The sequence below is a fragment of the Zingiber officinale genome, chromosome 2A, assembly GCF_018446385.1.
Source record: "Zingiber officinale cultivar Zhangliang chromosome 2A, Zo_v1.1, whole genome shotgun sequence".
NCBI lineage: Eukaryota > Viridiplantae > Streptophyta > Magnoliopsida > Zingiberales > Zingiberaceae > Zingiber > Zingiber officinale.
Genome location: NC_055988.1, coordinates 120,552,839 through 120,578,506, shown reverse-complemented (window position 1 = coordinate 120,578,506; position 25,668 = coordinate 120,552,839). Strand labels below are relative to the sequence as shown.

At 42.5% G+C, this 25,668-nt stretch overlaps 1 protein-coding gene across 1 annotated transcript; it reads left to right on the top strand.

Annotated features, from left to right (window-relative positions):
• Positions 1-3,936: 3,936 nt before the first annotated feature.
• Positions 3,937-4,977, top strand: LOC122039958 (transcription factor MYB93-like). The gene is made up of 3 exons (XM_042599363.1): positions 3,937-4,081; positions 4,152-4,281; positions 4,359-4,977. Exons 1-3 carry the CDS (start codon positions 3,949-3,951, stop codon positions 4,894-4,896), a joined length of 801 nt encoding a protein of 266 aa, XP_042455297.1. The 5' UTR covers positions 3,937-3,948; the 3' UTR covers positions 4,897-4,977.
• Positions 4,978-25,668: the final 20,691 nt, after the last annotated feature.

The window sequence follows — 25,668 nt, the reverse complement described above, 5'->3', positions numbered from 1 at the left end:
CTCACCTACTCCTCTCAGGAGAGATTACCTGATGCCAGTCCAGTCCTCCAGACCGACTGGACTTTCCGCCTAGGGTTACCACCCCCTAGGACCTAGGGTTACCGCCCCCTAGGGGTTTTCTCCACCTAGGGTTACCGCCCCCTAGGACCTAAGGTTACCGCCCCTTAGGGTTTTCCTCCACCTAGGGTTACCGCCCCCTAGGACCTAAGGTTACCGCCCCTTAGGGTTTTCCTCCACGTAGGGTTACCGCCCCCTAGGACCTAAGGTTGTCGCCCCTTAGGGTTTTCCCTCACCTAGGGTTACCGCCCCCTAGGACCTAAGGTTACCACCCTTAGGATTTTCCCTTTGCCTAACCGCAGCTAGGACTTTCCTGAAACACTCATTCAAACATGTTAGATTACACACTAACTTAACTTTGAATCCTTTGCCATTATCAGAACTAAGGTTCGATCGTCGGATGCTTCCCGCACCAACATAAAATCCCCTAGGACCCCTAGGACCTAAGGTTACCGCCCCTTAGGGTTTTCCTCCACCTAGGGTTACCGCCCCCTAGGACCTATGGTTACCGCCCCTTAGGGTTTTCCTCCACGTAGGGTTACCGCCCCCTAGGACCTAAGGTTGTCGCCCCTTAGGGTTTTCCCTCACCTAGGGTTACCGCCCCCTAGGACCTAAGGTTACCACCCCTTAGGATTTTCCCTTTGCCTAACCGCAGCTAGGACTTTCCTGAAACACTCATTCAAACATGTTAGATTACACACTAACTTAACTTTGAATCCTTTGCCATTATCAAAACTAAGGTTCGATCGTCGGATACTTCCCGCACCAACATAAAATCCATAGGCATTCTTGTATCATCATTTTATGTTGCTTTCGATATTCTTCTTCGATATTTAAGGCAATCATCAAATCTTCTAGAGAGATTTTACCTCTCCGATGTTTAAGAGTCATGCTAAAATCTTCCCAACTCGGAGGCAATTTTTCGATGATTGATAAGACCTGAAATTTTTCAGGTAATGACATATCTCCTTCGGCAAGACCATGAATTTGAACTTGGAATTCATGTGTCTGCTCAATTACAGATTTGCCTTCAACCATTTTGAAGTTTAGGAATTTTACCACAGTATACTTTTCTAAACCAAAATCTTCGGAGTTGTATTTTTTATCCAAAGATTTCCACAGCTCTTTAGCTGAAGAGGTTGAGCAGTACACATCAAATAGTGCGTCTGAGAGGGTAGATAGGATCCTCCCATGGCAGAGATAATCCCTTTGCTTAAACCTCTTTATGGCAGCACTACGGGCAGGTTCCTCTTCATTAGGTGAAGGAGGATCTGTTTCTATAATGGAGAATAGCCCTAGAGTAATAAGTCAAAATTTCATCCGTTGTTGCCAACGTCTAAAGTTTTGCCCGAAAAATCTTTCGGGTCGGGCGCTAGCCTCATCAGACCCTGTTACCCTATCATTCATCATGTCTATTGATGCTACAATAAATCCTCTAAAATTGTAGTGATATGATTACGCTAACACAATAATCTAATATATAATTGTACCAATAAATGACGAGCATGCAATAAACGGTAATAAGAGTAAGTTAAGAATTTGTGTATCTCCGGTTGAAGCGTCGGGCTTGCCGACTGTCTTTAGAGGATTTATTGCCGCCCACGGTGCAGAGGCTCTCCGGCAAAATCCTCCCAAGATCCGACAACCGCTTGCGCCGTCCGTAGGTGCACTCCAAGAGGAACGCCGCACTCGGACTCAACCTCAGATCGCAGAAACCAAGCCTCAGAACTCGAACTCGGGAAGAAGAAAGGAGAAAGCAGAGAGCAGAGGAATGCTTTGCTTTGGAGTGATTTGAGAAGGAGCAAAGGAAGTGTATAAATACACTTCGGAACAGTGCACGCACCAAAGCGTACGTCGCTTTGCTTCCTCACGAGAACAGGACCGTGTCGCTTCGTTCACACGGACAGAAACAGTGCGTCGCGCTGTTTTGCTTTCTCACGGGAACAGAACCAAACCGGAATAGATAAACCAGGTAAGCAAACCAGACTGGCAAAAATAAACCTGGCCGCCCGCAAGCGTGAGGCCCACGAGCTGGGGATTTGCACCCCCCCTGCGCGCGATGATCGCTTGCGTCGCACCCGGTTTATGCATTTCCAGCTCGAACCCCCCAAATCACCTGATTTGGGTTCAGCCCGCGCATGCGTGTAGGTCCCCTTAACATTGCTAAGCATGGATGGAAGGACTCCATATATAAGTCCTTCCAACCTTCTTAGCTTGGCAATGTGCGACTAAAAACCAAAGGAAATAGTTTGAATTAAAACTCAACACAACAGTGATGGATCATGTGGACCACCTAGAAATGGTTTGCGTAATATTTCATCATCTTCATTGTTCCCTCCAACGGGAGCTTGCTCTTCTTCACTCTCATTCATTCATGAAGGTAACTTTCCTTGTGCAGGTACCTATTCATGCATATCTTTTTGTTGTGGTACTTATGGTAGTACCTTTTCTTGGGGTACTTGTGATGATTGTACCTCTCGTGCAAATCTTTCTTCTTGGCACTTTATTTCATAAGTTGTTTGTCTATTTCTCCTTGAAAATGTCTTCATCATTTTTACTGCACATAAGAAATAAGTGAATTAGATATACTACCAACATGTATTGTTGAAATGAAGTGGAGTTATTTGGCCACTCAAAATAGAACAAAACACAATGTGTTCGGAAAAACACAACCAAATAAATCCATCGGATCAGCTTCTAAAGGCCGAACGTTTTATATTTTGTTCAGTAGATAGAAATCGAACACATTCAGTTATGTTTGGTGGTCATCGATCTAGCATATTGTGTTGCGTTCAGTGGGCCATGGCTGAACATATCCTAGTGCGTTCAGTTGATGGTAGCCAAATAAGCAACAATGTTTCAGTGGACCAGGGCTAAACGACGCACGACTGTATCTCTACTATATATTTTACAATTTCAACAACCTCAACACCTTGAAGTCTTTCCAGGCAAAAAATATCATATTCAACTAAGTTTCTAAAATTATAAATCAAAATTAAACAAATATAAGAAAAAAATTACTGATAATAATGTATAACACAATGAAAGGCTGAACGAGATAGTACTTGTAAATTTTGAGCATCGTTGTTTCATAGTATTGCTAGAAATCGAGTTGCTCAGTTCGTATGTTGAAGAGACGAGAGAGATGAAGAGGAAGAAAGTTGGAGATATAGATTTTTGATGCTATATTTCTTGTAGGGTTTTTAGAAAGGGTAAAATAGAAATATTATGGGATGTATTTAAAAAATTTTATGATAAAAAAAATATTGATGAGTGTATTTAGATAATGAAATGTGTTTATTGAATGTTGGGGTATGGATAGCTCATCCCTATAATTAATCCCTCAGATACTCTGTTAAAATACAAAACCTGAACAGAAACGAAAGAGAGCAGACAGGATCCGCTGCAGATGCTCAGTGTGTCTGATTAATCATTAGAATCTGCCACACCAACTCTCTCCATTGCTAATCTGAAGTTTGTTGTCTTCGATCCCTTCAAATATATGGCAAAATCAGAGTAGATGCCCTGCTAGAGATTCACGCCAGGATTTTGTGATATTAATATTGCACATGCGATCTAAATTTGGATTTTATTTTTGTATATATATATACTGCACGTGCGACCTATCATTTTGACTTTCATTCCATAATATTGTCGAGTGAGTAGCTGGTAAACGCATTGTTTAGATCCCCAATTCACCTTCCTATCTGAAAGATCTACATGACAGCTGTCGTGTTTAAGAAATTCTATCAAAAAGTAGTGGAGTCAGTAGGTACAGTAAATTTTTGGTGAGCCAATTGCATGGCAAGTAGTGGAATGCTCGAAGCTGTCGTGTATAAATAAGCAGCCATCTTCTGGTTGAGAAAGTTATCAGCAGTCGCTGCTGCTGCAATGGGGAGATCGCCCTGCTGCGACGAGAATGGCCTCAAGAAAGGGCCGTGGACTCCTGAGGAGGACCAAAAGCTTATCCACTACATCAAGAAGCATGGCCATGGAAGCTGGAGAGCCCTCCCCAAACTCGCAGGTATTCTGTCTCTCTCTCTCTCCCTCTGTGCATTCGCCTATCTTCTTCTTCTCATTCGGATGAGTTTCAGGGCTCAATCGTTGTGGCAAGAGCTGCAGGCTGAGATGGACGAATTACTTGAGGCCGGACATTAAGAGAGGCAAATTCTCGCTTGAGGAAGAGGAAACCATCCTCAGCCTGCACGCGATCTTAGGGAACAAGTACGAATCTTGCATTAATTTTCGAATTGAATCCATGCACGCGCAGCTCGTTGACGTGAGTTTGATTCGTTCTTCAGGTGGTCTGCAATCGCCTCGCACCTCCCTGGACGGACCGACAACGAGATCAAGAACTTCTGGAACACCCACCTGAAGAAGAAGCTCATCCAGATGGGTTTCGACCCCATGACTCACCGCCCGAGGACCGACTTCTTCTCCACACTCCCGCAGCTCATCGCCCTCGCCAACCTTCGCGAGCTGATCCTCGACGGTCGCCTGCAGGCAGAGGCAGTCCAGGCCATGGCGAATGGAGCCGCCGCCGCCGCCGCCGACTTGGAGGCCATGAACATGCTGGGCTCTCAGATGATGCCGTCGTCCTTCCCTCCGACGATGCCTTGCGCCGTCCTTGATAACCAGCCGCCGCCTGCGAACCAGGAGAACAGAGAGTGCTATTCCATGGCAGGATTTGGCCAGGAAGAACCGCCTCATCCACTTCTTCTTCCTCCTCCACCGACTGAAGTCTCCGTTGTCAACCATGGCGATGATCGTATCATTTCTAGCTACAATATCTGGCCTGAGCTCTTGCTTGATAACCAATTCATGGCTGAATTCGCCTGAAGGTCGTCGTGTTTTCCTTCTTCACACTTGTAAATTCATGCATAGTTTGATATTTATCAAAAACCTGGAAATTTTGTGTTCTGTTCCTCCTGAGTCCTGACGATTTCTCTGATATTTACTTCCTGCAAGTTCCTTTTCAGTGCCTTTTCCGACAAAGATTTCATAGGAAAGCTTTCACAAACAAACAAACCATAAAGAAAAAGATCGTTTGGGAAAGTGCAGTAAGTTTCCTATGTCACCTCTGTTGAATAAAGAATGATACTTAATAATAAGATAGAAAAGTTGGTGACTGAAAGAAGGAAACCATGGCTAGAGATTGAATAGCACATCAGAGAAGAACATTAAGTATGAAGGTTCATACAAAAAGCATGACTTCAATGGTGGAGAGAGCACACGAATAGATGGAAAGTCAAGAATAATCACAGGCAATTCCAACCTAAAAGCTGAGACTAATCGGGTTGTTAGATTTTGTTTTGGGGACTTTAATTTCAAACTCGATGGTGGAGTTTTCATTCGATAAATTCCAAAGAAAATCATTTATCTCTCTTGTTCCACTCTACTAACTTTGTCGAGGTATGAATTATAACAGCCACATCTAATACCATTGATAATTCATACCTGCTATAATTCATCTAATACCATTTATTTATTTTTATCCCGGGACAATAGTGCAACGACAAAGCGCCTTCTTAATTTCTCAGTCATCTAAGGATCGAGTGTTGGATTGAAAAAGCGTTAGAGCGATCGTGAATAGTGCACTTTGTATGCATTCAGGAATCATTTGAAAAACAATGTAGTGCAATGGAAACATAAAGACTGAATTGAAAATAAACATGTTGGTTTTTGGTTCGTAGTCTCGTGGCTACTACTCCAAAGCTCGTAGTCAGTTTGATCATTTTTATTGGACAATTACTATTAACAAGGCTCGTTTTACAAAGATAGGGTTCGGTAACAAGTTTACCGACCCTTGCAATAAAAACGTACAAAAGAAACAATAGTATGAAAAGAAGCCACCAACTATACATTACCAAAGGTTAGGCGATCATTTGGGCTCGTAGCGGCATTGCATCATTGAAGTTTGAGCATAGTAGAGTCTTGAATTTGAAGAAGTACAAGAATGATGTCGTTGTCATTAGAGCTTTGGCACTGAGTGGAAGCGGCGCAAAAGGATATATGAAGTTGTTATCCGAAGGCCTTTTTAAAAGAGGTTCTGGGCGCCTGAACCAACCCCGGGCGCCCCAGCATGGCTCATCCGATCTTACCTCCATCGGTGATTTCCAACTTTCGACACCTAGTTCCTTTCTGAGCGCCTGTACTGCTAACATGATTGCATTTGGACGAAACTCTATCAACGTCGACTTTATACTTTTCTAAGCGTCTGGATCCCTTCTAAGTGGTTGGAAGTCAACGTGCATCGTACAATCACGATGTGCCACCTCATCTAGATGCGAGATGGATTTTGAGCAATTGGGGTGCCTAGACCCACTCAGGGCGCCTGGATGTTCGGTAGAGCTATCAAACGAGCCAATCCATGGCAGGGCAAGTTGGTCCATGGAGGGTCAGCTATTTGGCGAGGCGGGGCAGGTCGACCCGCCATTTTGGCAGGTTAAAAAATTTCCAATCTAACCTAATCCAAATCGGGTTACGAGGTAAGAGGATCAACCCGCGAGCCCATCAAAAATATTTTTTTTTTAAAAAAAAGGTTTCATATCTTCGACGTTTTAGTTCGAAAAGGTTTCATCAATCAAATATATTCAGAAATAGGTATTTTAAATTTAAATGGGCGCAAATGAGGACTCATGTTTGATAAAAAGTACTATTTTTATTTTTAAATTATAATAAAGAGAGATAATAAATTATTATAAAATTTGACTTACATGTGTTTCTCAACCTGCGGGTCGACCCATGCCTGTCATGGGTCGTCCTGCACGAGTTGCGGGCTAAGGTAGGTCGGCCCGCTACGGGTTTGGGTTGATAAAATTCTAACCCAACCCACTTAAATTATTTGGCGAGGCAAGCATGTTGGTGTAGGAAACACAAGATGATCGAACATAAGTTTTAATTGTGGAAAAGGGTTCAAACTTACGATTCTTGTTGTTCTAACATGTTTGACTGAGTGTGCAGGAAAGTCCTAAGTGATCTTAGGCAAGGTAAAAGTCATAGTTGAGACTAGGCAAAGAAAGTCCTAATAGATACTAGGTAGGTGGAAAGTTCTAGCTGTGGTTGGGCAACAAAGTCCTAGTCCGGGGGACTGGGGAAAGTCTTGGCGGATTGAGGACATTGGACAAAATCTTAGGGTCGAGGATGTAACGCCCGTAAATTTCCTCTCTTTCAAAAGAGCCAAAAGAACTAAGGGAGGATAAAAGTGTTAGTTAGAGCCCTAGAGCCAATCATTTGATGATTGTTGTATGGACTCGTTGTATCATATTCTTATGTATATAAAGGCATTTGTTTATGATTATTATGCTTACTTGTATTGGTGCCAAATAACTAAGTATAATAGCGTCCTTGAGTATAAGGTTTTTACCTATATCAATCGATTGGTTGAATCGATATTGAGATAATATAGGGAACATTACTCTTAATCATTCCTAGTCAAATATTAACATTCAGGGACAATGTTAATGCGATGAGACTAGCATGTAGGTCAACTCGATGACTTGATCTCACAAGTCATGGATATGGAGATATCAAGTTGACACATGAGTATGCATTGGAGAATGTATACTGAATGACCCGCAATGAGTAAGTATCATGGATCGTTATATGAGTGTCATATACTTTCTCATGTGGCTATTAGTATGACTATTAGTCCTTGGACCTGAAGTCACCATGGTTCCCTACATAAGGAGTTACATACTTTGGCTTCGTCAAACGTCACCCGTAACTGGGTGGACTATAAAGGCGATTACTGGGTATGTAACAAATTATGAAGAGGGATGTGAGTGATGTAGATGGGATCTATCCCTCCTATATGATGGGAGTGACATCACTATTCTTGATAGAGTGAGACCACTAAGTACATGGCCATGCCCAAATGAGTCAATATGAGATGTTAAGCTCATTTGATTGAGTGAGTCTACTTGGGATTCAAGATTTAGATTGATTAGAGGATGACACGATCTATGCCTCATATTGATCAATCTAGATGTCAAGGATAGAAGGACACTTGTCATATCTTGTGAGGGGTCACAATTAGTACTCACAAGGTGATGTTGGATCTCAATATTCTTGTAACTTGGGTAGTAATGATGTGTTGCTAGATACCGCTCATTACTTATGCTTCTAAATGGGTTTAGGAGCATTGCCAATGTTACAAGAACCTATAGGGTTACACACAAAGGGCAATTAGATGGAGATTAGGTGCATATGATGAACCAAGAGGATTAGGTTCATGTGATGAACCAAATTGGATTAAGAGTAATCCAAAGTAAACTAATTGAGTTGGACTCAATTTGGTTCATGTGTTAAATGAGTCTAATTTGGACTTAGACTCATTGAGCCAATTTAATTCAATGAATAGTGATTTATTAAATTAAAATTGACTTGAACCAATGATTAGATTTGATCAACCATGGGAGAGAAAAAATCAAGTATGACTTGACTTAAGTAGGAAGATAAAGAGTCAAGTTTTGACTTGACTTTGACTTGACCAATGCCACATCATCAAGGCTTCTTCATTTGGTTAAGTTTGACTTGACCAAATGTCATCTCATGGAGGAGATCAAGAGACTTGACTCTTGATATTCCATGGGGGTTTAGAAGCATAAAGTGGTCGGCCACTTTGGTGGGGGTTACTAGAGTGAATTGATTTTTCATTCAAACCTTCTTCTTCTTCACCTCTACCTTTCTTCTCTCCCTCTCCTCCACCATTGCTGATCCTCTAAGGTTGCTAGCACATCTTTATAGGTTCTCTCCATCGATTTATTCGTGTGGATACACATAGAGGGTTGTACACTTGACAACCTTGAGATCTGACGAACCTTGGACGAGCGGGATTTGCGAAGGGCTTCGCATCAAGGGTAATCTCTTTTTCTTTGTAGATCTAGTGTAGATCTAGGTTAGAGAAACTCGTACACGTAGAAAATTTTGTTTTATAACTTCGCACGGATCCGGTGGCATGGGATTCGGGGGTTCCGCAACGCAAAAAACAGTTTTTGCGGCCCGAAAAATCCAACAGTGTATCAGAGCCACGTGCGAAGCGTGTACGGATTTCGTTTGTATTTTTATGAAAAATATCAATTCTGTAACTTTCTATAAATTTATGATTTTTATGTATTTTATGGGTATTTTTCTCGCAGAACCGAAGCAACAAGTGTTTGAACACTTGTAGGCTTCGACTAGCGAGAAATACCTTCCGAATCGGCAAGGTCTCGCCCAATACATTTTGGGACAGCGACTTTAGGCGCTGTAGGATCGCTTAGGAATACTTGCGATGGTTATATCGCAAGTAGGGGTGCTGCCCCTAACCCCACAAGGGGCTTCGTTCCGCGATTGCGCCCGAAAATCGCTAATTGGGACCGCCGGGAAGTTGCGACTCATAAAATCATAAAAATATTAGAAAAATTATAGAAATTTATGGAAATCACATAATTTAGAATTATGTATCATTTTATGATGGTCAAGGCCCAAAGAACCTAATTTGATTGGAAATATGTGTTGTAATTCATAATATGGCCTGCACACCATTTTGTGTGTTTGTGCGTGTTGTACTTGATTCGCGACCTGCGTGTCATGCCCTTCTATTTATATTCCTGTTGTAAAATAATTTTTAGACTCGAATGTAACTCGAGTTTCACCTTTTGTAATGTACAAAATTGGAGCGATGGAAGGTCCACTCGAGACGGAGTTACGAGGAGGGTGCGAGCAACACATGACGGTCAAAGGGAGGAGCTTGAGGAAGCTATTGACCTTAGGTTGACCAACCGATCTTCTCATTGGCTTGAAAAGATCGTAGTAGGTCCATGAATAATCACAAAATTTAATTAATTGCTTGTGTGTGTGTATGCGATGCATGCTAGATTAGTAATTAATTAGAGCCTTAACGATTAGATTAGATCTAAACCGCGTACATGATGCACCTTCACGATTAGATTAGATCTAAATCAAGTATATGATACACATCGTCGATTAGATTAGATCTCAATCGCGTCAACTCGAAATGCCTACCATGCCGTGATACCCATCACTACCTCGATCAGATGTTGTTGTTGAATCTGCCAAAGCAGAGCAACACATATTATCTTGGTAGGGTGCGGAGGGACAATCTTGGTCCCGCCTATCAACGCATGGGTGAGTACAACTCAATTAGATTGAGTAACTAGTTAACTCAATTGGATCGAGTTTAACTATAGGCATTTTCCAATGGTTGGTAGATAGGTCAAAATCACATTTATATTAACTCTTGGGCAATTTAGCCAAAGCTAACTCAAGTTTTAATATACATGCGGATCTCGATCCTATAAACAAGAGTTGCATAGAGATGTAATTGGTAATTAGTTACCTACCGATCATACTAAGTCTTGGGCGATTTAGCCAAAGCTAACTCAAGGCGTAGTATGATGTGGATCTTGTCCCGCACGAATTATAGCTAGTTAGAATCTAGTAAGTGTGGTTTGACCACGCCCATGACTTGATTCTACAAAAGTTCTATAATTCAGTGGGAGCATCATTTAATTAAAGGTCTAATTAGATGATTAATGGGAATATGATATTTATTTTTTTTGCATTTTTTCTGTTGTAGATTACCTTGTCGTCAAACACGAACTCCTTCTCCTTGCGTTTTTTCCTCGATAAGGACAAGCTCAATGGAGCTAACTTCCTAGACTGGTACAGAAATCTGAGAATAGTTCTCACTCAGGAAAGAAAATTGTACGTCCTGGAACAGCCCATTCCCGAGGCACCTCCTGCCACTGCCACATGAGCTGATCGCGATGCTTACAAGAAGCATCAAGATGACGCATTAGATGTGTCATGTCTTATGCTCGCGACCATGAACTCTGAGCTTCAGAAGCAACACGAGTTGATGGATGCTTATGATATGGTTGAACATCTTCGTCAACTATATCAAGGACAAGCGAGGCACGAGAGATTCGAGATCTCTAAGGCACTGTTTCAGTGCAAGATGCAAGATGGGACTCCCGTAGGCCCATATGCACTCAAAATGATTGGGTACATAGAAAACCTATAGAGGTTGAGATTCCCGCTTGGCCAAGAGCTGGCCACTGACCTGATCTTGCAATCCTTGCCAGATAGCTATAGTCAATTCGTTCTAAATTATGACATGAACCAAAATGACAAGCCACTGCCCGAGCTACTTAGCATGTTAAGAACTGCTGAGCTCAACCTTAAGAAGGTTAAGCTCAATTCCATTCTGATGGTACAAAAGCATAAGGGCAAGGGCAAGCCCAAAGGTAAGGGAAAGTCCCAAGCCAAGGGCAAAGGCAAGACACTGAAACCCAAAGGAGAGGTTGCCAAGGATGCTACCTGCTTCCACTGCGGTCAGACCGGGCACTGGAAGAGGAACTGCAAAGTGCACCTGGAAGATCTTAAGAAGAAGAGAAGTGAGACTTTCACTTCAGGTATATATGTTATAGAAGTCAATGTATCTATTTCTTCATCATGGGTATTAGATACCGGATGTGCTTCTCACATTTGTACTAATGTGCATGCACTGAGAAATAGCAGGACATTGACGAAGGGCGAGGTGGACCTATGAGTAGGCAATGGAGCACGGGTTGTTGCTGTTGCTGTAGGAACTTATTCTCTATCTCTGCCCTCTGAGCTTATACTAGAATTGGATGATTGTTGTTATGTACCTGCTTTGACTAAGAACATTATATCAGTTTCTTGTTTAGACAAGAAAGACTTTTCATTTATAATAAAGAACAAATGTTGTTTAGTTTATTTAAATGATATATTTTATTGTAGTGCACCTATGATGAATGGACTCTACATTCTAGACCTTGAAAACCCTATCTATAACATAAGTATCAAGAGGTTCAAGTCAAATGACATGAACCAAACCTATATTTGGCACTGTCGCTTAGGTCATATAAATGACAAACGCTTATCCCAACTTCATAAAGATGGTTTGTTGGACTCATTTGATTTTGAATCTTATGAGATATGCGAGTCATGCCTACTGGACAAGATGACCAAGACTCCCTTTAGTGACAGCGAGAGAGCGACTGACTTGTTAGAACTTATACATAGTGATGTATGTGGCCCTTTCAATGTCGCTGCCAGAGGTGGTTATAGGTACTTCATTACATTTACTGATGACTTCAGTAGATATGGTTATGTGTATATGATGACACATAAGTTAGAATCCTTTGAAAAGTTCAAGAAATTCAAGAATGAAGTACAAAATCATCTTGGCAAGAGTATTAAGATACTTCGATCAGATCGAGGTGGTGAATACCTTAGCCATGAGTTTCATGACTATCTAGCTGAGTGTGAGATTCTATCTCAACTCACTCCTCCTGGAACACCACAGTGGAATGGTGTATCCGAAAGGAGGAATCACACCTTATTAGATATGGTACGGTCTATGATGAGTCACACAGATCTTCCCATGTATCTTTGGGGCTATGCTCTAGACACAGCAGCTTTCATTCTAAACCGAGTTCCATCTAAGGCTGTAATAAAGACACCATATATGATATGGATTGGGAGAGATGCCCAAGTGTTTTTTATGAGGATTTGGGGTTATGAGGCTTACGTTCGACGTCAAGTCTCGGACAAATTGGGACTCAAATCCGATAAGTGTTATTTTATTGGATATCCTAAGGAACCGAAGGGATATTACTTCTACATTCCCAGTCAACACAAGATAGTTATGGCTAAGACTGGGGTATTTCTAGAAAGGGATTTTGTTTCTAGAAAGACTAGTGGGAGTACGTTCGATCTTGAAGAAGTTCAAGATGTGAACCATAGCACTGAAGCCTCGATGGAAGTTGAACTGGAACCACAAAGTGTTGTGGATGATGTTGTTCCAAAAGGAGTTGAGGAACAACAACCAGTTCAAGTAGACCTACCTCTTCGCAGGTCTGATAGGGTACATCGTCAGCCTGAGAGATATTCATTTCTCTTGTCTGACCATGATGATGTTGTGCTCAATGAGGATGAGCCTACCTCCTATCAGGAAGCTGTGATGAGACCAGATTCCGAGAAATGGCTAGAGGCCATGAGATCCGAGATGAAATCCATGTACCCTAACCAAGTATGGACTTTGGTTGATCCACCTGTAGGGGTCAAACCCATTGGGTGTAAGTGGGTCTTTAAGAGAAAGACTGACATGGATGGACTTATTTATAAGGGTCGCTTGGTAGCTAAAGGTTTCAAACAAATTCATGGTATTGACTATAATGAAACCTTTTCTCCAGTAGCGATGTTTAAATCCATTCGGATCATGCTTGCTATTGCGGCGTACCACGATTATGAGATCTGGCAGATGGATGTCAAAACCGTATTTCTGAATGGAAACCTGCTCGAGGATGTGTATATGACACAACCTGAGGGTTTTGTAGATCCACAGCATAGTGGCAGAGTATGCAAGCTGCATAGGTCCATTTATGGACTAAAGCAAGCTTCCCAGAGCTAGAATCTTTGATTTGATGATGCAATCAAACAGTTTGGTTTCATCAAGAATGAAGATGAACCTTGTGTCTACAAGAAGGTTGTTAGGAGCATAGTTTTCTTCCTTATATTGTATGTGGATGACATACTACTCATTGGGAAAGACATCCTTTTGCTGCAGTCTGTCAAGACTTGGCTAGGGACTTGTTTCTCAATGAAGGACTTAGGTGAAGCATCCCGCATTCTAGGCATACAGATCTATAGAGATAGATCTAAAAGATTGCTTGGCCTAAGTCAGAGTACATACATTGACAAGGTACTACTACGGTTTGCCATGCAGAACTCCAAGAAGGGATTTCTGCCGATGTCACATGGTATGAGTCTTTCAATGACTCAAGGTCCCTCTTCTAGAGAGGAGAGAGACCGCATGAATCAGATCCCTTATGCTTCAGCCATAGGATCTATCATGTACGCCATGCTATGTACTCGTCCTGATGTCTCGTATGCTTTGAGTATGACGAGCAGATACCAGTCAGATCCAGGTGAAAGTCACTGGATAACGGTCAAGAATATTCTTAAGTATTTGAGAAGGACTAAAGAATATTTTTTGATATATGGAGGCGATGACGAGCTAGCTGTAAAGGGTTACAGTGATGCTACCTTCCAAACTGACCAGGATGATTATCGATCATAGTCTGGGTTCGTGTTTTGCATAAATGGTGGTGCTATGGGCTGGAAGAGTTCGAAGCAGGACACAGTCGCTGATTCTACAACAGAGGCTGAGTATATTGCTGCATCAGAAGCAGCAAGGAGGTAGTTTGGATCAACAAGTTCATTACTGAACTTGGGGTGGTTCCTAGCATACCTGATCCCATAGAGCTCTATTGTGACAACAATGGAACAATAGCACAGGCTAAGGAACCTCGCTCACACCAGCGGACCAAACACATACTACGATGCTTCCATCTCATTCAAGAGATCATCGATAGAGGAGATGTGAAGATTTGCAGAGTACCCACTGAGGCTAACATCGCAGATCCCTTGACCAAGGCTTTGGCATAGAGAAAGCATGATGGTCACACTAGGTCATTAGATCTTAGAGCCTATACTGATTGGCACTAGTGCTAGAGGAGGGTGTCCTTTTGGGAATTAGTACGCGGGTGAAGAGAAAATCCGAAGGCCAAGGCATACAAGGGAGGCTTATTCTCCCAAAACCCTAGTGGTATAATTGTAACAAATAGCGAAAGGAAGTAAGTACTACTCACCTACAGTATAAGTTGCTTCGATTATGCATGAATGAACCTCTTTGTTGTAGGTTGGTATGGTTGTATTCATGATTAAGAAATATGATATGTTAAAGAAGATGTTGTTGGTGCGGGAGGCATCCGACGATCGAACCGGTGTTTTGATTATGTCAAAGGGTTCAAGTTAAGTTGTTTTGTTATCTAATGTGCTTGAATAAGTTTGCAGGAAAGTCCTAACTGTGGTTAGGCAGGTGAAAACCCCTAGGGGGTGGTAACCCTAGGTCCTAGGGGGCGACAACCCTTGGTGGTAGAAAACCCTAAGGGCGGTAACCTTATGTCCTAGGGGGTGGTAACCCTAGGTGGAGGAAAATCCTAAGGGGGATAACCTTAGGTCCTAGGGGGTGGTAACCCTAGGTGGAGGAAAAACCCTAGGGGGCGGTAACCTTATGTCCTAGGGGTGGTAACCCTAGGTGGAGAAAAACTCTAGGGGGTCGTAACCTTAGGTCCTAGGGGGTGGTAACCCTAGGTAGAGAAAAACCCTAGGCGGCGGTAATCCTAGGTTCTAGGGGTGGTAACCCTAGGCAGAAAGTCCAATCGGTCTGGAGGACCGGACTGGTACCAGGTAATCTCTCCTGAGGGGAGTAGGTGAGGACGCGTTCCCCGCAGAGGGAATAGTAGGCGTCGGGTCGACCTAGGGTTTCCGGTCGGAGATCCGAAGTCAGACCTGGACAGGTCGATGACTGTCACACTCTATATTCATACTGTTATTTATATGCTAACATTATCTTGTAGGGTATGTTGTTGTTTTGGGACTAACATGTCTTGCAGGTACAAAAGAAATAAGCTAAGCCTCGGATGAACAGTGTCCGAGGTGCCTCCATAGAGATTGGAGGCGCCTTGGGTGCAGAACATGAGCTGGCCGCGAAGCAGCCCTGGATGCGCCTCGGATGGAGCTGAGTTTGCGCACAGCAGAGTTGGAGGTGCCTTAGACTGAGCTGGAGGTGCCTTGGACAACTTGAAGGTGCCTTCAAGGTTGATGGAGGCTCCTTCAACCGGATCAGCGAAGAAGATTTCAGCGCTCATCCGTGAGGTTGACTCGGCGGGTTTGAGGTGCCTTAGTGAAGCTTTGAGGCGCCTTAGTGAAGCTTTGAGGCGCCTCTAGTAGTGTATATAAGGGGGTTCGAGCAACACCTTTGAGAAATAACTGAACAAGTAACCCTTCTGCTACAAGCTGCTAAAGAGACCTTCCGATGAAGCTGCGACTGACACCGACAACCCGGAGCTCTGAATCTGCGATTTCTATTGTTGTCGGTATATTTTTCTGTATTCAATTGTACTTCATTTGTAATCATTTTACGAAATAGTAGGTGTTGCCCAAAGTAAACGTTCAACGAACGTGGGCCTTGGTGTAGGAGTCGCACAATGCTCCAAACCAAATAAATACTCTATGTCTTTCTGTGTTTGTCTTTTCTTTATTATTTCCGCTACGTTATCCAGATTAGTTTTAATTGAACGTTTTACGAATCCGAAACACGTGAAAGCCATGAGCGCTATTCACCCCCCCTCTAGCGCATCTCGATCCAACAAATGTATGATATGATATGTAAGATGTCCTCTAAAGTTTTGGGGGCTAAGAGCATGTTTAAAATGTCTTGAATAGCTCCCATTTAGTTTTGGGGTTAAGAAACGTATTCAAGTGCCCTAAAGTGCTTCCCTATAAGTGTAAGGGGATTAAGTACACAAAAGGTGTTTGTTTAAATGACAAATAAGTGCAAGTACAAGAAAGTGATATGTAAAAGAAAGTATTTTAGTTTAAAATAATATATACTGAACACAAGGTCCATAGGTGGGCTCCTAAATCGCCCCTAGGCCCCTAGATCACCTACTAGTACCTTAATGGGTTCGGGATTAGATACCTCGGATCTTATTAAGGACACACGCAAAGTGGTACAATGTCGGACCCAAAGTAAGTGATTATTATTTTCACTAATTATGTAATATAAAGTTTTCAAACTTCATGGTTTGTCTTAGTGGAAGTGTTCCTAAGTTTGAGAACTTGAGTTATAAAGTGCAGCATTGATAAACTCTATAATATGCCAAGATTCCTATTTTCATTACATTACTAGCATGTTTCTTTTAAGCTGATGTTTTGCATGATAAACCTATTTAAAAATGCATGCCATGTATATAACTCTGATTTATGTGTTTTAGCATGAATTACGGTCAAGTGTAAGTTTTGTGCTTTGTGCAAGCAGTTTTAAAAACATGTTCTCTTTAAATGCATCATTTTATGAGTAGATAGTACTTACTAAGTATTTTCTTATAGATTTGCATTTCCTTATACTGCAGATAAAAGTAAAGAAAAGTTCGAGTAGGAGGAGGCGGCTGGAGAAGTGTTTTGTGTGTGTGTGACGGAACAATGGAAGAAGATTTGGGAATTTGTGAATATCTTAATATATTAGAACTGATGCTAAAATATCTTTCTCCTTTCCGCTTTACATTAAATGCTATCATTAGTTGCTTATGATAAATTTATCTGTTTGGCAGAAATTGGAGTGGCAATGATAAGTACAAAGGGGAGAACACACCTTTTGTAGAGTGGGGTGTGACCTCTGCATGACCCGTGTCACGGTCATGCGGATTCACACGACTCCCTACCTCTTCCTCTCCGCCAAGGGGACACGGTCGTGTGGATTTACACTGTCGTGCACCTCTTCCTCTCGGCCAAGGGGGCACGGCCGTGTGGATTCACACGGTCGTGCACCTCTTCCTCTCGACCAAGGGGACACGACTGTGTGGATTCACACGGCCGTTCCCCTCTTCATTCTGGCCAAGGGGACACGGCCGTGTGAATTCACAAGGTGGTGCACCCCTTTCTCTCGATCAAGGGGGCACGATCGTGTGGATTCACACAACCGTGCAGTTCTGCTTGACTCCAGGTCATGTCCTATCAGTCGAAACAAGTTAGAATAGACATAGGTACTGAGCAGTATATAATATGTAAGAATGACAAAAATTTAAGATATACAGAAAAGGGTAACATCTATCCTATATGAGGTAAGGGTAGAAGGACGAGCGTTTACAGTTTGGTATCAGAGCAAGTTTCATCCTTCCGTCACACACATCAAGCATTGATCCTGCAGCTTCCAAGTAAGAAAGTACCTTCCCATAACTTTTACGCATTTATTTTTCTAATGATTAGTAAGAACTGTTGTTAAGATTAAGCATGCTTATACATAAAAGTGCTAATAAGTGCTAATGACAGCAAGTAAGAATGAGAGCATGCTTATACATGAAAGTGCTAATAATAGCAAATAAGAATGATGGTGGACTAACGTATGTCTCACTGGTTGATTATGAATATGTAGATGGCAAACCTTTTAGAAGTAGTAACTCAGCTACAGAGACAATTAATAGAACAGAAGCAGGTTATAGCCACTCTGACGGCTAACAAGCAAGCTTCTCCTGTAGTCCCACCGGAAGCCAATGTGGTGGCACCAATTGTAAAATACCGAAAATAGGCAAATATGAATAAAGGAATTTTTCGGAATTTTTGGGAAATTTTCGGGAATTTTTCGGAGACCGTATGGACGAGTTCAGGGAGATAAAAACGGGGCTCCGGGAAAGCCTGTTTAGGCTACCCATTTAAGCGAGGAAATGTTATTTTCTTAATTACTTTTCTATTTTCTTTCCTTTATTTTCTTTCTTCTGTTTTCTTTCCTCGCCGAAACCATGTTTTCCCCTGCGTGCCCGCGTGCCCGAGCCCTCGCCACGCGACCGACTCCTCCGAGCCCTAACCGTCGGCCACCACGGTTTCCTTCTTCCCCGAGTGCCCAAAGCCGTGCCGACACTTCTTCTTCATCTTCTATTTCTTCCTCCCAAGCCGCACACCCGAAGCCTTCTCCTCTTCTCCTCTCCTCTGCCGCCACCACAGCGCCAGGCGTGCCCTAATTGGGTTGTGCCGCCGCCGAGATTGCTTCGCCGCCACCGACCTAGTGCTACCGCTGGCCTTCCTCTGCCCTAGCCAGCCCGACGCCACCGCCGGCTGCAACTCACAAAGCCGACCAATTCTTCTCCTCTGCCGACGCCGACCACCTTTTGCTGCCCTAGCGCCGGTTCACTAGCATTTAGTGGCGAGTCTTTCTTCCATCTCGCTACTGCCTCCACATTTTCTTCCTCACTGTGGTCACGCCTCCTGTGCCCTACCTCCGAACCTTGCCTCCTTCTCAGAGCAGAAGTGGTTCGGCAGTGTGGCCGCAAGGTAAGATGAATAGGTTGTTGTTGCATTGTGATCTCCATTTTGATCTCATGTTTGATGTCCGATCAGTAGGAAAAAAAATCTGCAAGGTGTTGTTCTAAGGCCTTTTCTTGGGTCCGGTGATCACCATCCAGCAACTACCTTTCTCTGGTAGCAACATCCCTGCTGTGGGTGAGGTAAGATTAGTGAATTATTTTCTTGAGTTAGGTTGTTGTTGGAATACTATGTTTGAACCCTAAATCTGATCCGTGGTCTCCACTCTTGCCATTACCTTTGATCCGGACAGTGTAGGGGAATCTTGAAGAGAAGTGTTTACTGTAAGTTTTCTTGGATTTGGCAGCTACTTTCATCCAGCAGCAAGGAACCGCTGTGGAGGTTAAGGTGAGGCATAGGAATTTAATATATGCTGTTGATCATGTATGAGTTGATTTAGGTAGGAATTGGTACATATATAATTTCTTATGCATTTGAATTAGGTGATTGATTATGTAGAGGTGTAATCATGTGAAAATGGATTAGGTGTGGAATTGGTCTGATGGTATGATTAGGGTTAAGGTAAATTAACCCTAGTTAATTGTTGGATTTATGTTAGCTTCTCGTGGATTTGATTTAGCTATTTTATCTATATGAAATTAGCTAAACCTGGAAACTATAAATATTACAGGACCTTGATGCGAGACGAGTATCTCGATGTCGGATTTGGACATTCCTATTGGAGGCGGTTTGTCTTTGATATGCTTAGTAATGAAATTAACATATTGCATTAATTATGTCCTTTATTTGTTTCGGTTAGTCACTACCCAATATCTGATACATGATTGATTGATTGCTTGATTTGCATCCCATGTATACTTTATTTGTTTATACATGCTTATAGGGGGTAGTGATATACCATGCTTCACCATGTTCAGGACCTAGGTTTTTATACCTTCTGTGTACCTTTGATTCGATATGATTCGTTGACCTAGGGTATACTTTTCTATATATATGGATTAGGTCAGGATGTTTATATGGTTATTGCCATGCATCATTTGCATGATTGCATGCTGTGCAATAGTCCGCTCCATTATTGTTGAGCACATTGCCAGTTACATGGATCTGCACACACCACCACTCATGGGTTAGTGGTCGGTTCAGGTAGAGTGTGTTGCAGCAGGGACTCTGTTAGGCACCGTTGGTCCGCTCATGGGTAGTGTGACACAACGTGTTATCCGGCAAGGATTCCTCCCCATCATCGTGTACCGGGAGTTGAGAGCATTGCGCTCCCCCATCTATGATTGGGGCAGGAGGATAGGTGTACTCCGACAGCATCCCGTCCACTCGGTCACTCATCAGGAGTAGTGACGACAGAGTGCACGGTTGTCACAGCCCTACCCACTCGGCCTCACTATTGTGTGTGAGATGATCGACTGGAGTCAGGGGTGACCAGGACGCATTATTGGCATCATATGCATGATGCATTTATTGCTTGTGTTTGTGGTTGCTGCATTTATATGCTGCATATTGTTTGGATACCTATGTTTGACATGCATACAAGATTCCTATACCACTCGGACTGGTTGACCTTATACTCAGGATCTGGTTAGTACAACATTCTCCTGTTTACTTCAGATGTATTTTTATCTTTCTTATCAGGAGACTGTACGCATGATTAGTGTTAGGTGTTGTTTCTTTACTTTGCATATCAATTGTACCTGCTGAGTGTTGGACTCACCCCGCCTCCATTGTTGATATTTTCAGGTTGATGCTGTCAGGAGAGAGTTCCAGTTGCTGGTCCCTGCAGACCTCGAGGATGTGATTGGTTTTTCGTTTGGTTTCCTTTTCTGTTCTAGACTGTTTGCATTTGTTATATTCTGGATTTATTTACTTATGGACATGGTATAGATTTTATTATATCGACGGATTTGGATTTTGGATTTAATCTACTACATGCCTGCCTGGACGGCATAAGAGGTGAGTTCGTCGGTTTTGAGCTTTATGAGTGTAGTTGAGTAGGGTGGATTTCGAGTCAGAGTACTATTGTTGTTTACTATTATATACTGCGTGGTTGTGATAGCCAGAGGATGAATATATATATAAACTACGTGGTGATTGTTTTTATTTCTTGTTATTATTCCAACCGCCTGTGGCTGAGGTATATGAGATGTAGAAAAGTTTCAGATTGTCCACCGTACAGGGGAGATGCTGCCGAAATTTTCTCGGACAGGGTCTCCTCTGGGGGCGTGACAATTTAGTGGTATCAGAGCACGGTTTTACGATCTTTTGTTTCATATTTTGGATTTCGGGATTTATCTGATACCAATTTATTGGTATCAGAGCAGGTTATGGATACCTGCATTTGGTGTTCTGGATTTTTGGATGTTTATTTCGGTTTGTACAGATTTCCGTTATGGTTATGTTTCGGACTTCCATTTCGAATTTATATGGATTTCCGGCGATTTTCTCGTTCGGAATTTTGAGGTAAGAAGTTGGGGACTGGACAGCGATGGAACATCTCCAGACGGCAAATAGGTATGATGTTTATTTTATGATAGTTAGGACATCTATTAGCACTTTATCTTTATTACCTGTCTGGTTGTTGTAGCCATATTATATGTGATGGGTTAGCCACTGATCTTGGTCGACCGTAATAGAGATCAAGGATTATAGTCTCTGGTGATTTTTCATATCATACCATCAGTAGTTTTAGCTTCTGTTACTATTATTAGGAGATGGAGGCACATATCAGCCTCTGCTATTGTTAGCTGGGTAATGGATGATACCTATATATTCCTGTGGACTTAGCCAGTAGAGTTTTTATACTCGTATCTTTTGGATATTAGGGTATCCGATACGGTGAAAATTGGTCATTGGAGAGTTATCATGTTTGATCATTGTTGAGAATGATTTGAGGTTGAGGGATATTGGGAGATCAGATATTGTGATGTGTTGATTTCTAATGATTTATGAGAGTAAATGTTATGTGGTTGTTTGATGATTATAGTTGGTGATCAGATTATAAATTGGGTGCTAGAGAGTTTATGGTTTAGAGTGCCTATGAGATTTTAATAAATCTGGTTAGTTGTGATTAGTTAACAGGATGATAAAATTGATATTTGCTTCCTCTGATATTGGACTATGTGGATAAATAATGATTTGATGTTTTGAATGTTAACTTGCTCTCATGGGGAGTAGAGACTGATTCATCTGATATTATGTGGGCTGATATTTTTGAGGATAAAAAAAAAATGAGAGTGTCTTGATGTTCTTGAATTCTGACTTTATCTTTTGGGTCGTATACCTTTATACATATGATTATTGTGGGTTTCTAGTAGATTATACCCGAGTGGTTAGACATACATGTCTGATTGTTTATTGGAGGTATTTGTCAATTAAAAACTATGTTGTGGAATGTGCACATATGTTTGAATGTTTTATTGGATGTATCTTATCGATCTAATATGAGTTGCGATATGTGCAGATGTGTTGGGTGTAATATTTGAGGTATCTTGTTTATTATATGATTGTTTTGAGAGTATACTCGTGTCGATTATGATTTGTTGGAAGTATTACGTTGATTATACCCTTGGCATAGGTGTACATATGTCATGTGAGTGTTGTTGAGGTGTATTGTTGATTATACCTATGCTGATATATGCACACGGGTTTGATAGGTATTGTTGGAGGTATCACACTGATTTATACCTGTGCTATGAGTGTGTTTGGTGTGTACAAATTGGAGGATTATGTCGATTATACATATGTTGTGTGAGCACGTGTGCCAGGTATATATTGGTGGCAGCATGATGATTCTACTTATGCTGAATGCAGAATGTGGAGTGACTGCATTATGTCATTTGTTGGATTAACTCATCAACTAATTCTCCTATCAGTGGATGACCCACTAGGATGCTGATAGAGTTGATGATGGATTTGATTAGTTTACTAGGTTGTTATAGCCTAGGCTAACCACAATGATTTGTGGTAGAGAGATCTTGTACAGTCTCTAGCTGGATAGTTAGGTTCCTTGGGGTACTTTTGTATTATTTTGTGGTGGAGAGTTGCTCCCACATATTTCGGATTTCTTGTAGCGGAGCATTGCTCCTATATCTATTGCAGATACATGTTATAGATTATTTGTAGTGGAGTGTTACTCCTACATATTGAGGATTTCTTGTGGTAGAGCGTTGCTCTCACATATGTGGTATTTTCTGTGATGGAGCGTTGCACTCACACAGGTGGATCTATTCTTGGTGATTTGTATTGTTGGTGATTATATTTCAGACTTATTGTCAGGGATCTTATGGTTAGAAATGTCTGTGATATGGACATTATGTGTCATGATTTTACCAATAGGGTTTAGGAAGTCTTAGATGTTTTCAAAGACTGGATGATTTTGGTATTCCCAGGATGTTTGGATCAGTTTCCATTGTCTTTGTTGACGATGTTGTGATTTATTTTGGATCCACGGTGAGTCACGCACATCATCTTTGCATGGTTATCGAGATGTTTTGATGGAAACGTCTAGATGTGAAGATCAGTAGTGCGTATTTTGGTTGTCTTCTGTGAGATGTTTGAGACACACGGTCACCAGTAGGAGTATACCGTGGTTCCACAGGAGATCGAGGTTGTTACCGTTGGAAGTAGGCGGAGTCTATAGAAGAGGCTCGCAACTTCCTTTGTTTGGCTCGATATTTCCGGAGATACGTTGAGGGTTTCTCTCGGATAGCTATGTCATTGACACGCTTGACCTGGAAAGGCGTGAAGTTCACTTGGACTGAGGATGACAAGACCAGTTTCTAGGAGCTGAAGCGGAGACTAGTGTCGACTCTGATTTTTGGTTTTTACCTTTTGAAGAGGACGGCTTCGTGCTTTATACCGACGCGTCTCTACATGGTTTGTGCGTTGTTTTGATGCAGCACGGCAGGGTAGTCTCCTACTTCTTGGCAGTTGAAGGAGCATAAGGAGAACTACGCAGTACATGACTTGTGGCTGGCTGCCATTATTTTGCCTTGAAGATTTGGCAGCGGCATCTGTTCGGTATTACATTTGAGATTCTCACTGATCATAAGAGTCTCAAATATATATTTTTACCTAGAAGGAATTTAATCTCCGACAGAGGAGATGGATGGAGTTCCTGAAGGATTATGACTGTACGATTGACTATCATCCGGAGAAAACTAATACGGTTACCGACGCACTCAGCTAGAAGTCTAGAGAGACTTTAGCTTGCCACCGAGTTGTGGTCACAGATTTGATTCAGGGTTTCTCCGGGTTAGGCCTTGCGAAGTAGGGACAGACAGAGCAGAGTATTCTGGTTATCATGGTTGCTCAATCCTTGATCAGGATGAGGATTTAAAAGACCTAGGTTGGAGATCAGTATTTACGGTCCATTTGCAGCCAAATAGCTTCTGGCAGCAGACTGAGTTTGCACGAGACGAGGAGGGTATTATATACTTCCGAGGCAGATTGTGCGTACCTCAGTCTCATTCGGTCTTACAGGAGCTACTTCAGGAAGCTCATCGCTCTCGATTTGCTGTCCACCTAGGCGGTACCCATATGTACCAAGATTTGAGGTGTTTCTATTGGTGGAACGACATGAGGGACGACATGATGACATCGCGGATTTTGTAGCTAGATGTCTTGTCTGTTAGCAAGTGAAGGCCGAGCACCAGAGACCTGCCGGCTTACTTCAGTAGATTCCTAATCCTGAGTGGAAATGAGAACACATTACCATGGACTTTATGGTGGGTTTGCCTAGGACACAACGAGGCCATGACGCGATTTGGGTAATCGTTGATTGATTAACCAAATCCGCGCACTTCTTAGCGATTCGGATGACTGATTCCCTGGATCGATTGGCAGATCTGTACTGCCAGAGATCATTAGATTACATGATGTTCCGTTGAGTATCATTTCGGATAGAGATCCACGGTTTACGTCACATTTCGGGCAGAGTCTGCAGCAGGCCTTGGGCACACAACTCCGTTTCAGTACAGCTTTCCATCCACAGACAGATGGACAGTCAGAGCGGACCATTCAGACTTTAGAGGACCTGCTGAGGTCATGTGTTATGGATTTCGGAGGCAGTTGGGAGGACCATCTGCCGTTGGTTGAGTTTGCTTACAACAACAGCTTTCATTCGGCTATCCAGATGGCACCGTTTGAGGCGTTGTATAGTAGGCCGTGTCGGACACCCGTCCTTTGGGATGAGGTTGGAGAGGCCCAGCTGTTGGGACCTCATAGAGCTCAACAGGATGCAGAGTTGGTCCGTACTATCAGACGGAGGATGTCAGAGGCGCAGGACCGTCAGAAGAGTTATCCTGATCGGAGACGCAGACCACTAGAGTTCTCTATAGGCGACCATGTATTTCTACGAGTTTCACCCACGACAGGGGTGAAGAGATTTGGCCTCAGAGGTAAGCCAGCTCCGCGATACATTGGCCCTTTCGAGATCTTGGAGAGGATCGGAGTGGTAGTTTACCGACTGGCACTACCACCATCCCTGTCAGGCGTTCACGATGTATTCCACGTATCGATGCTGAGGAGATACGTACATGACCCGACACATGTGCTGGCAGATATCTCAGTTCTCGTACAGCTTGACGTGACCTACGAGGAGGTTCCGGTACGGAATTTAGACGGAAAGAGCGTCAGTTGCAGAACAAGACTATTTAGCTGGTTAAGTCCGATGACAGTATCATTGGGACG

Bases quoted from the DNA above. Each gene is read 5' to 3' on its own strand.
- LOC122039958 (XM_042599363.1), top strand. From the start codon at position 3,949: ATGGGGAGATCGCCCTGCTGCGACGAGAATGGCCTCAAGAAAGGGCCG. The intron at 4,082-4,151 runs GTATTCTGTCTC...GATGAGTTTCAG, and splicing joins AGCCCTCCCCAAACTCGCAG to GGCTCAATCGTTGTGGCAAG. The intron at 4,282-4,358 runs GTACGAATCTTG...TTCGTTCTTCAG, and splicing joins CACGCGATCTTAGGGAACAA to GTGGTCTGCAATCGCCTCGC.